The sequence below is a fragment of the Dermochelys coriacea genome, chromosome 6 (assembly GCF_009764565.3).
Source record: "Dermochelys coriacea isolate rDerCor1 chromosome 6, rDerCor1.pri.v4, whole genome shotgun sequence".
Taxonomy (NCBI): Eukaryota; Metazoa; Chordata; order Testudines; family Dermochelyidae; genus Dermochelys; species Dermochelys coriacea.
This window is the reverse complement of record NC_050073.1, coordinates 112,697,562-112,710,751: the sequence shown is the minus strand read 5'-3', so window position 1 is coordinate 112,710,751 and position 13,190 is coordinate 112,697,562. Positions and strand designations below refer to the sequence as shown.

At 43.5% G+C, this 13,190-nt stretch overlaps 1 protein-coding gene across 1 annotated transcript in view; it reads left to right on the top strand.

Moving 5' to 3' along the window:
• Positions 1–13,190, top strand: part of NUDT14 (nudix hydrolase 14) — a 101,002-nt gene that overhangs the window by 49,591 nt on the left and 38,221 nt on the right. The window contains exon 2 of the mRNA XM_038407990.2: positions 9,184–9,227. Coding sequence (XP_038263918.1) covers positions 9,184–9,227 — 44 coding nt within the window. The remainder of the gene's footprint in view (positions 1–9,183; positions 9,228–13,190) is intronic.

Here is a 13,190-nt window from a genome sequence, read left to right as displayed (position 1 = left end):
CGGTCCCTACCCAGGCCTTTTCCTTCCACGGGGAGGATGGACGAGAACACCACTTGCGCCTCCAACTCCTTTATCCTTCTTCCCAGAGCCACAAAGTCCGCAGTGATCCGCTCAAGGTCATTCTTGGCAGTATCATTGGTGCCCACGTGGAGAAGCAGGAAGGGGTAGCGATCCGAGGGCTTGATGAGTCTCGGCAGTCTCTCCGTCACATCACGAATCTTAGCCCCTGGCAAGCAGCAGACTTCTCGGTTTTCCCGGTCAGGGCGGCAGATAGATGACTCAGTCCCCCGGAGGAGAGAGTCCCCGACCACCACCACCCGCCTTCTCCTCTTGGGAGTGGTGGTCGTGGAACCTCCAACCTCAGGACATCGCATCTCATGCCTCCCAACCAGCGGAGTCTCCTTCTGCTTTCTCCCCCCAGACATATCATCTGGTCCACTCTCCGCATTGGTACCTGTGGAGAGAACATGAAAGCGGTTAGTTACCTGTGTCTGTGTTACTGGAACCCGGACATTCCGCTTACCTCTTCTGGAGGTCACATGTTGCCAAGCTTCTTCACTGGCCTCTTGGCTCCTCTGTGCAACCTGCTCTACATCTTTAGAGCTTTGTGCCCCTAGAAGGCTATCCTGAGTTTGGTCCAGAAAATCCTCAGTCTCTCGTATACAACGCAGGGTCGTTACCTGTTGCTCCAGACCTTCAATCTTCTCTTCCAATATGGAGACCAGCTTGCACTTTGTACAGACAAAGTCGCTTCTGTCCTGTGGAAGAAAGACAAACATGGCACATCCAGTGCAGGTCACAACAGCTGAATTCCCCCCTTCCATATCACCTACCTACTACGGAGCTTCCTCAGAGACGTTGGCAAGATGTAAGCCTCACTGGGCTCACTCCAGGCGAACTCCCAGGCAAACTCCTGCTGTGAGCTGCTCTGCTGTCCCCGCTGCTCCGCTGGTTCGCTGCCACTCAGCTGGTTCGCGAGGCTCCGGCTATTTTTAAACAGCCAGGCTTCCCTGACGCAAACACACAGACACCCTAATGCCCGCCCCCTGCAGGCTAGCAGCCAATCAGACACTCACTCAGGCTCCCTCCCAGCAAACACACGCTCGGATACTTCCTCAGCAAGCAAACACACACACTCGGATACTTACCAGTCCCAGGCAAACTCCTGCTGTGAGCTGCTCTGCTGTCCCCGCTGCTCCGCTGGTTCGCTGCCGCTCAGCTGGTTCGCGAGGCTCCGGCTATTTTTAAACAGCCAGGCTTCCCTGACGCAAACACACAGACACCCTAATGCCCGCCCCCTGCAGGCTAGCAGCCAATCAGACACTCACTCAGGCTCCCTCCCAGCAAACACACGCTCGGATACTTCCTCAGCAAGCAAACACACACACTCGGATACTTACCAGTCCCAGGCAAACTCCTGCTGTGAGCTGCTCTGCTGTCCCCGCTGCTCCGCTGGTTCGCTGCCGCTCACTTCCTGCATTTGCAAATGCTCTGAGCAGGCAGGTGCCACACCTCCTTCTGTCTTGGCTACCCACTTGAGGAGAGCTCAAGATTCCTCAGTGGCATTTCTGGCCCAGGTCCCTATCCAGGATATTTGGAGGGCAGTGGCTTGGTCATTGGTGCATACTCTTTCATCTCACTAGCAGGCTAGAGATGATGCCAGGTATGAGCGCATGGCACCAGAGAATGCTAGAATCATCCCAATGATACCACTGACAGAAAAATCTCTGGTGACTGTGCACGCAGCACGCATACACCTAACGTGGAATGGACATAAGCAACACATCTCAGAAGGGTTGGTAACCATTTTTTCTCGTGTACTGTGCTGGGTTGCCTGGGAATTTAAGCAAGGATAATTGTATATATGTGGTTAAATTCCCATTGCTATGAATATTTCTTTTCGGTTTATATATGTTTCTAGAGTCTGCATGAGACTAACATGAGAGTTGGGAGAAAGGAAATGGATGAAGGTTGAGGTGAAAATAGGGAACAGGGAAGGGTCTGATTCAAAGCCTGCTTGAAGTCAGTGGAAAGGTTTCCATTGACTTCACTGGGCTTTGTCTCAGGGCCTTAGTTCCTCAAATTCTCCTTTCCAAATGCATAAGCTGAGAAGCCAAGATTGTATGGTTAAGTGGAAGCTTGCCAAAAGCAAGTGTGGTTTCTGCCTTAGTCTTGGAATGGATTTTTACCATTACTCTTCTCCTCTGTTCACACCTTTCCATAGACGCCAACTTCTGTTGGCGCTGGTGGGTGCTCGACCCGCCTCTGCTCCTGGCCCTCCCGACTCCGCCTCTGCTCCCTCCCTGCCCTATTGGACTCCTTCCCCAAATCCCCGCCCTGGCCCAGCCTCCCCTGAGTGAGCCGCATTCCCACTCCTTCCCCCCTCCTTCCCTCCCTCCCGGAGTTTGTTACACTGTGAAACAGCTGTTTCACAGCAGCAAGCACTAGGATCTAGGGGGAGAAGCAGGGACACGGCGTACTTAGGGGAGGAGGTGGAGGTGAGGTGAGGCAGGGGATGGGGAAGGGAGCTTGGCTGCTGGTGCGTGCAGAGTACCCACCAATCGCCTATGAACCTGTCCCTTCATCCTCCTGGAAATGAGGAATATTTTATTTCTTCCTCTGGGTAACTTTTTTATTTTATTTTATTTTTTTATGAAAACAAAGCACACCTTTAGTTAGGCAGGCAACATTTATTTTGTTTGATTACCAAAGGAGACTAACGGAGATAGGCATTGGGAATTAGGCAGCTAAAATGCTGAAATCCCTCTCAAAAATCCCAGCCTATATCTTTTGTGGCATGAAGTCTGAGGCCATAAATTTCATTACATACTTAAAAGGATTTAAATAACCTCTTAATTCCAGTTATTTATTTTTGTAAACTATAAAAGGACTAATATTTTGATTTTTTTTCCCCCTATGAAAGGGATTTAAAGTAAAAGACTGACCCAAATTTGTGCTCTGGTTTTTGAATTTGTGGCGATTTTATTTACAATGGGCTTTTATTAAATAATTGTTTTCACATTGCTAAAGTTCTCATTCAGACTCGCCTTTCCAGGAAAAAACGGACTATTTAGTTTCTCCCTATGTAAATAATCTCTCTTTCAAGTAATATGAGACTGAAATTGTCTCACATACTAGCTTTCCTGAAATACAACTCTTGACTTAAACATACCATGTGCACTAGTGCAGTATTGCACCATAATAGAGTCTGATCACTAAATACAGAAAGGGGATATGGTTACTTTGTGCTTAGAGATTTATCAATTCACATAATATATATTATCCTAGGATGTTGTTGGAATGGCAGAGCTGCCACTTGGAAACAGGGAAAGGCTAACATAACATATAGTATATCTTTTTCAGTGTAAGACATGTTTACCGGCCACTGCTGGAAGACAGGGTACTGGGCTAGATGGACCATTGATCTGAGCCAGTATGGCCATTCTTATGTTCGTGTTCTAACAATAATTGTTTAAATATATTTCAGATTTAATGTACTCCTCTTTTTCACAGCATCTGTGTTTAAACCTTGCACAAATCTGTTATAATTAATCTATACCATTGAGAGAGATTTTGATCATTCTTTGATTAGCTTTGTAAATGGCACTATTTTATAAATGTGTGTATATGTTTTAATAAAATGAAAGTGTGATATATTTTTAATTTCATGGAAAGATTAGTCTGTTGGAATGACAATTAACATAGTTATCAGTGCTTCAGTTCTCCCAAACTCCACAACAGTAGTGGTAGCAGAACACCATCAAAGGCAGGAATGGGTTATTTGCACACATAAAGAGAAGCAAGAATAAAGTGACCTATTTCATCAGTGTAACTTAAAAATCTACAGTCTGTGTAGCACATAGCTTGTTTAGGATGACTTCTATATGTATAAAACTATGCATCATTTTATGTTGTGAATATATGTCTTGTGTTAAACAGAGGAAAGAAATCAATAAAATGATACTACTTACTGCTGCACAAAGCTGGTTAGATTTAATGTACTGTAAAGTACATAGAGCAGTGTAGGAACCATTGGTAGCTGTTTACATGTTATTAATAATTAGCAGCCTTTATGCTAATCTGTTAGCAGAGAGCCAGGCATTTGGCACAATAGAAACTCAACTCTATACAGTTGACTTCAAATTACATTAGACTTGGACAATAGGAGTGAATGGTGCTCATTTGAGTTTCTGCCACTGTAAACAGTGGGATGTTGGAATGTTTCATTTGTTTATTGATTTATTTATTTGGACAGGTGCAAGTTGGATATATGAAATGGATTATTATTCAGATATAGCCACAAGATACACTTACAACATTATCAGATAAATGCTTGATGATGATCAGCACCTTGAAGGACCCAATGCAAATTAGTTTAACCCTTTTATGGGTGTGACGCTGTACATTAAAAAGTCAGTAATAATAATGAAACCTTTCAATGTATGTGGGCAAACGCAAGTCATTTTCATAGAAAACATGGACTTTCTATCCTGATAACTCCTTTATTTCTGAGTCTCTTATTTTCTGTTTAAAGTTAGGTACAGCTCATAGGCCAGATCCCATTACTGTAAATGGGGGCATATGTGATCAGAGGGGAATCAGATTTGGTGCATCTGTGTTGGGGGCACAGGAGAGCATGGTACCAGCTCCATAGTATAATTTTCCTCGGCTCTGTGGAAACCCTTCTATAAGTGTTTCATGGCAGTCAGGTTCTGTAATTTGCAAAAGTACAGGAGGCCAAGAGGACTGCTGCACCCTCAAAGCATAATCTCAACAATCCCACAGGGATTAATTGCCTATATTTAAATTAATGCTTCATGAACATTAATTCAGGCTCTGTTCTCCCTCTCCATAATCTGAATATCCACCTTCCTCAAAGAGATTCCTGGGGTGAGCAAAAATAGTATGGGGCATAAATGAAGGCATGATGGCTCCATTTAAAGTATACTGCTCTCCCATTAAAGTAGTGGACCAAGGAGGCACCAGTGGGGTCTGTCCTGCACCAGGACACCCTGCTCCGGCTCTGACTCAGCCAGCACCGTTGACTCTGGCCTCAGAGGATCATCCATAGAGTCCAATTCTAGTGGAATCCCAGGTGTGGGAGTGTTGGGAGGATACCTCTGAGGCGGCTTGGGACCTCATAGCGATGACAGTGCAGTCCCCCGCACCGACAATGGCACTGGCACCGCAAAGAGGCACTGTCCCCTCTAGGGGCAAGCCAAGGATGATGAGGCACCATTCGCCCTTACCACGGCACCGCTCTGCACTGTCGGAGTCCTTGTTGGACTTGGATGTGGAGTCGCATGCCTCTAGGTGAAACTGGCACCGCTCTCAGCACTGCTCAACACAAGAGGAAGGGCAGCAGCTACTCATGATGTCCTGGCCTCCACAGTGTCAGGCACCGGCTCAGTTGCCCTTTTGGACCCTGTGGGCCTTCCAACAAGCCCAAGGGCTGGGGTCTAAATCCTTGTTGGTGGCTTTGGAGACGGGTCCCTCCTTCATTGACAGCCTGGGAACCTCCACGAGGGCAGGAGATGGGCACGCAGGCCGATACCACTACAGAACCTGGCAACGGGGCCAGTACCAAGAAGGGTGCAGGCCCGGAAATCAGCAGCATTCCTGGCACTGCATTTCGGCACAAGGGGATCCCTGCGAACCAGAGGGTCAGGAAGACCCAGTGCCTGCACGGGCATCTTTCTCCTCCTCCTCCCTGGATGAAGCGGTGATGGGCACTTCCACCACACTACCTGCCATGCACAACAGGGCATACCAAGAGTTGCTCAGGAAGGTGGCTTAGGTAGATGAGGTGTCAGAGAACGACTGACCCTATGGTTGACATTCTGAAGGTCCTTCGAGGGTGGCTTTGCCCCTCATTAAGACTATACATTAAACCACTAAGGTGTTGTGGCAAAAACCCTCCTCTCTTCCCCTCCCCCATAGCAAAAGGAGAGGGTGATGTGCCCTCCAAAGAATATGAGTATCTGTTTACTCATCCTCAACCAGGTACTCTGGTCGTAGAGGCTGCCAACCAGCAGGAAATGCAGGGATAACTGCGGCTGACTCCTAAATCCAAGGAGGTGAAGAAGCTGGATCTCTTCAGTAGGAAGGTGTATTCTACGGGGGTCTCCAGCTTCACATTGTGAACCAGCAGGCAGTCCTTAGCTGCTTTAGCTATAATTCCTGGAACATGCTGTCCAAATTTCAGGAACGGCTTCCGGTGGACTCCCATTTGGAGTTTGTGGCTGTCCTGGAGGAGAGCAAGGTCATAGTGAGGACCTCCTTGTAGGCCTCCATTGACTTGGTTGGTGGACTCAGCAAGCCATACGATGGTAACGGCGATAGCCATGAGATGGAGCTCATGGCTTCGAGTGTCAGGACTCCCACACAAAGTTCAATAGACTATTCAGGACTTGCCTTTTGACTGTTTAGGACTCTTCTTGGAGCAAACAGACACTAAGCTCCACAGCCTGAAAGACTTGGGGGCAACCCTGAAGTCCCTGGGGCTTCATATGCCAGCCCGCCAAAGAAAGCCATTTAAGCGGCAACTCGCCCCTCACTTCTTCTACTCAGCTTCTCTTAGGCAGGACTATAGCAGGAAGCGGGGCAGGTGTAATAGATGGAGGCCCTCTCAGTCCGCCTCTAACCCAGGGCCAAGGTGCAGCAAAGCAGCCCTCAGCCTCTAAACCAAACTTTTGAAGGAGGGCGATGCACGAGTTCAGATCCCAAATTCTTCCCCTCCCTTTGTGAATTCTCTATTCCATTTGTACCACGACTGGGCTCAATCACCTCAGACCAATGGGTCTTGAGCATGGTACAGTTGGGATATTCTCTCCAATTCTGTTCCCTCCCCGTCCCTCTTAAGGGACCCTTCTCAAGAACAACTTCTAGTGCAGGAGGTGCAAATGCTCCTACAACTCAGCGCAGTAGAAGAGGTCCCTCTGGAATTCAGGGGCAGGGAGTTCTACTCACAGTATTTCCTAATCCCAAAGGCCAAGTGTGGGCTCAGGCCTATTTTAGACCTGCGAAAACTAAACAAATTCATGAAGAAGTTGAAGTTCCTCATGGGCTCCCTGACTTCCATTATTCCTCCCTGGATCCAGAGACTGGTATGCCCTTGACTTGAAGGGTGAAGACTTTCATGTGTCCAGAATTCCGTCCCATAGACAGTTCCTCTGTTTCGTGGTCAAAAACGCCCACCGTCAGCTCACAGTCCTCCCCTTTGGCCTCTCAGTGGGCCCTCAGATGTTCACCAAGTGCATGGCAGTCATGGCAGCCTTCCTGCAGAAGTGACAAGTGCAAGTATTCCCATACCTAGATAACTGGCTAATCAAGGGCTGCTCCCGGGCCCAAGTGGAGGCCCACGTGAGCCAGGTGCGGATGACATTCCACAGGCTTGTCCTCATTCTGAATGTGGCAAAGTCGACCATAACTCCCACTCAGAGGATAGAGTTCATCAGAACTATCCTAGACTCAGGTCAGTCCAGGGCATTCCTCCCGAAATCTCGCTTCCTCGCCATGGGCGCCATCATAGAGGATCTCAGAAGATTCCCCAGTAACATGGCACGAAATTGCCTGAAACTGCTCAGCCATATGGCTACTTGCACATATGTGGTACAGCATGCCAGGCTGCTGCTCCTTCCCCTTCAGGCTTGGCTAACCCTGGTATACAGGCCGAACCAAGACCACCTAGACAAATTGGTCTCACTCACTCCTCCTTGAGTCCCTCTGGTGGTAGTTCGATCCGCAAGCAGAATGTGCAGGAGTACCCTTCTCCAGGCCTCAACCATCGCTGTCCCTAGTCACAGATGAGTTGGCGATGGAATTGGGGGGGCGGGGTATGCAGCCAGTCAATCTCCTGGTGGCCAGAGAAAAGGAACACTCTTTCTTACCCCGCTGACCCCAGCCAGGAACTGACCTGCTCAGCCTCTGCAACTCCTTTTAGCTGAGCCTGCTGGGCTCTGATTGGCTGCTTCCACAAGGCCTCTATAGGAAGGCCTGGAGAACCCACCTTCTTTGCTCCTTCCTGGGGTGGGGTGTAGTAGGACCACAGGTTCTCCAGCAGGGGGCCACGAAGGGCCAGGTACACCCCTTCACAGTATCTTTTAGATATCCAGGTCCTCAACAGGTCTACCTCTTGCATGTCCAATTAAAGAAAGGCGGTTACCAAAAGAGGTGGTTCCTTCAGGCGGCTCCCAATTTATCATATAAACCCAAAATGTGATTTAAGGGAATAAATCTGTAGGCCACATTTCATCTGATGCAAATTGGAATAGTTCTATTCGACTTCAGTGAAGCTTTGCTGATTTACACCATCTGAGAATTTGTATTTAAGGTGATGGAAAAGGGCTTATTCTTGTGTGGAGTTCAGCTGAAGTGTCTTAATAGATATGCCATAGACTATACAATGTGAAATTATATGTCTAAAACAAGTGTCAACATATCTATTAAATCTGTGGGGGAAATTATTACAGTTTAGGGGGTCAAATTCAGCTGTGATGTTGGAAGCACAAGTCTATTGAATTTGGCCCAAGATTATCTTGGAAGTAAATAAGTGAATGGTAGGTAGCACAGTAGCTAGTTGATTATCAGTTTTAATAGATTTTATTCTATTGCAAATATTTTTAGCTGTTATGTGCATGCTTTTGCCATCTATAAATCAGGATGAAACTATGCAGTAGCATATTCTTGTAAGTGAACATCGTTCTGCTGGAAACTAGAGCCTAGATTGTCAAACATTGGGTGACTAAAGCCAGTCTCCTTAAGATACTTAAGTACTCCTGGATACCTAAATCAGAATAGACTGAAGTCACTGAGAGATATGGGTTCTAGTACTTCTGAAATTTTATTTAAAATCTTTGATTTTAGATGCCTAAATATAGAGTTAGGTACCTATTTTAGGCAAATTTTTGCAACATATTTGCCTTTGCTTTTACAAAGTGGTAGGTAAGCATTTAGTCACTTCCTCAGCCCTTTCCAGTTCCTAGTTGAAAATTAAATAGTTGTTCCTGCAACACTACTGTTTGTGGTCAAAAATCAACAAATATATTCCAGATACAGCCAGCTTTGCCAAGGAAGGAAGTTGCTGCTGTTAAAATGATGTTTGATTTCAGGAAGCCAATTTTCATTGGGAACTAATTGTATTGATGAGTTTTTTGTTTTTGTTTTTTGTTTTTTGTTTTCTAGAATGGCACTAAGAAGTTTTGGGACTTTATGAGGACACATGACAGGTAAACCTGAACCTATTTTCTTTTATCTATGTTTCATTCAATATTATCTTCAACAGTCCCAATCCCAGTGTACCAAATCCCCTTTTTTTTTTCTCATTTAGATCCCTTCTAAAGGCCCACTCCTCCTGTGATACTTGCAAATACTAGCCACCTTCAGTCAAATGCCCTCTCAGACTCACAGTTTAAGACAGATAATAAAAAGAAGTTAAAAAAATCTATTAACACCTTATCTATACAATAGAGTAACACACTCGGGGGGGGGGGGGGGTGAATTCTGAAGCACACTTTTGGTCCATGAAGACCCTGGTGGTGCGCACTAAAGGTCCCTAGTGTGCTTTAATGTTATGCTGTTTGAAAATATGCCATGTGCAATTATTTGGTTTACGTTTGATGTAAGAAATTCTATTTTAAACCTGATCAAGTCCTATTATTACAGTAGCCTAATTAATCTAGCAATGATGCATCAGGCAAGGCCTACCTCAAGTGATCTTGAAAGGAAAAGATTACAGTGTCATAAAAATTCCCTAATCCTGCCACCCAATTCACATAACCCTGATAACAAATAGAGAATACATTCAGCAGATCCAGTTCATGAGCTGTCCATTGCTTAAACATTCATTGAGTAATTTCCACTAAGTTCGTAAAAAATTCAGGTCTGATATTTGAAAAATTAATGAATAAAAAATAAGGGTAAAATTAGACTAATTGTTCTTTATAAATAGCTTTCCCAGCTCTGTTTAAAGTAATAAATGTTTTACTGAAATTTGACCTTAATGGAAGTCAAATGGGAAGCTGCTTTGATGATGTGAAATGATCAGATAAAACAATTGCTTTCAGGAAATTGTCCGGTGTTAGACTCAGTTGGACCCTTCTAGTAAATGGCATCATATGTAGCTACTTGAGAGATGAATGAAGTGGTAGCAGCAACCAGGCAGGCCTTTGCATATATAAATTTTTATCAAAATGGAAGATACAAAGGTACAAGTTACAGAAAGAATATTGAAAATCAGACATATCTGGATCCAGCAAAAAAAAAAGTGTTTGCAATACTTGAGGATGAGGATAAAAGGGATTGATATTTAAATATTACAGTTCACACTGACTGTTGGAATCTGTCTAGAGGACAGATTTCTGTCTGTACTTACTTATGGGGATCTGTGTAGATTTATGATCATAGATACAAAAGGTTGGACTGATAATTGATTGTTGGACATGTAATACTTGCCCTCTGGTTCCGGACAAACTAGTCCCGCTTCGGGTCATAGTGTTAATTTTTTTTCTGGTAGGCAATTGCTTCTTGTCTGATTATTTTTTTAATGTAAATCTTAGATTGTGCATACTAACAAAATGATAAACAGCTGGATGGGGATAAATACTATAGGACCAGAGTAGCAGCCGTGTTAGTCTGTATCCACAAAAAGAACAGGAGTACTTGTGGCACCTTATAGACTAACAAATTTATTTGAGCATAAGCTTTCAAGGATAAGCTGGATAAGTGGATTAGTCCATGAAAGCTTATGTTCAAATACATTTGTTAGTCTCTAAGTTGCCACAAGTACTCCTGTTTTTTATTATAGGACCAGTTTTCCATGAACTTCTTGAGAATATTATTTTTAAAGGACTTTTTGTGAACATTTTTTAAATAGTTGGTAACATGACTGTGTAAAAGGGCTACAGCCACATGTCACGCCAGTCATCTCTGGTCACGTAACATTTGTTAGCTTAACATGTACAACAGCTGCCATCCTAACTTCTTAGTGATTACTTTGTTAAACTGTAGAATGCATAATGTTAGTTTCACAAACAATTTAAATTCAACCTCTGTCATTTCACAGGAATAACAAAAGCTTCCTTTGTTTGCAAGATTTCAGTTTTCTTACATAAGCCCTATCCATGAATATGAGACCAATTATGATCAAATAGATCATAGTCATAAACGGGTTCAAAATGCTGTACATTGACTGAAAACTGTTATTTTACCTTATTTTAATAGAACAGTTTGTGGACGTTTGTGCTGGTTGTATGGCTAAGCTTTTCTTTATAGTTGGAGATTTGTTGCTAATGTGCAATAGTTTGGTTGTCTCTGTTTTTGTGGCACAAAATAAATGTGCTCAATTTTGTTGTAAATTGTGTGCGCGGGGGGAATGTTCTTTTTTTATCATGTCACTAATACTGTTAAAAGTGCTTTTTTAATTATTCTATAATATTCTAAAATTGAATAAAAACACCAAAAAAACAGATTGTAAGTAAACTGATAATTGTTTATTTGTAGTAAGGGTTCCCTTTGTTGGTCACTGTACGTTTAGATTTGAACCCTAATATCTCAAACTGTACCAAGTTGTTTAGAAGATGCTCATAGAAGGAATAAAACTGTAAAAAGGGGGAGGGGAGAGAATAGTGAAGTGAGCTGTAGCTCACGAAAGCTTGCTTAAATAAATTTTAGTCTCTAAGGTGCCATAAGTACTCCTTTTTCTTTTTGCAAATACAGACTAACATGGCTGCTACTTCGAAACTTATAAACTATAGGATATCATTTTTAAATAAGCTCAAAATGTTATAACAGTGTCTCTGTAATGTTACTAAAATAGCATTGCCTACAGACTTTTGTTGTTAGAGGACATCCTGAGGTTTCTTGTAAGACTCATTATTGTTAATGAAGGACATTTTTAAAACTAGGGGTGAAATCCTGGCCCCATTGACATTAATGGCAAAACTCCTATTAACTATTGTGGGGGTCAGAATTTCACCGAAAGAGTTAAAATTAGGCTCCCAAATCAATATGTAGGCACCTAAAAATGACCCTGCTTCAGGGAAGCATCATTGCTCAGGAAAGATGTTTAGACAAGTGTTTAGGTGCTCTCTAAAATTGGAGCCTGATTTTCAAAAATGCTGGAAACTTATTACTTTGCATCAGAGTCAGTGGGACCTGTTGGGTGTTTGGCACTTTTAAATGTTAGTCCACTTATTTAGACTATATTTGTGTACATTGCCTTGCACAGTGGGGCTCTAGTCCCTAGTGTCTCTAGGCACTACTATAACATAAATAAAAGCAATTTGGAGCTACATATAAAAGGAAGTTGTTCTGTTTTATATTGTGGATGAACCCAAAGGCTCCATTCAGAATGAGGGCCTCATTCTAGTGGGCACTGTACAAATACATAGGCAGATGTCATTCCATCCCTGTTGAACAAAGCACTTAAGTATGTGCTTAAAGCGAAGTTCCTTGCTGAATAGAGCTGGACTTAAGCGTGTGCTTAAATGTTTTGCTTAGGTGGGGCCCCAGAGAACTTCACAGGCTTCTGCTGAAATCAGGATAAGCATGAGTTTAATGTGCATCAAATACACATATGTATAAGTATTTAAGTGTATTTATTCAGTATTTCAGTTCCTTACTGACAACTATTAAAGGAAACCTATCAATTTGAAAGCCACCTTTCTATCTGAAAATATTGTAATCTACTATTGCTCTGATCCTATAGTGAGATCTGCTAGTGCAAACCTCTGTGGAGTTACCTTGAAGGTAACCAGGCTTTGTGAGGCAGAGGGGTCAATGTTAGCAGATCTCATTGCGAGATTGAGTCCTATAGTTAGAAATAACACCCAAGTGTACAGTAACTGAAAAGTTAAGTTAAAAAAATCCTTTAATTTTTTTCAGTTATTATTTAACATTTATATTGTGGAAGTGCCCAGGGGGCTCAACTATATCTGGGCCTTATTGTGGTAGGCCCCGCACATACAGTAAATGACGACAATTCCTGTCCAGTTAATCTAAACTTTGTGCATTTGACAGCACATTGTTCATAGTCATTTCATTTTTCCTCTGTGTTGTCTGTCCGTCATTTTCTTTTCTGGAAAAATGCTTGTAAGCATCAACAGGAGAACAATGCGGAAAACATATATACAGTTTTATTTTTAATGGGATTTTTTGTTTATATTTCAGGATACTCTTTAATGGGGGCTATA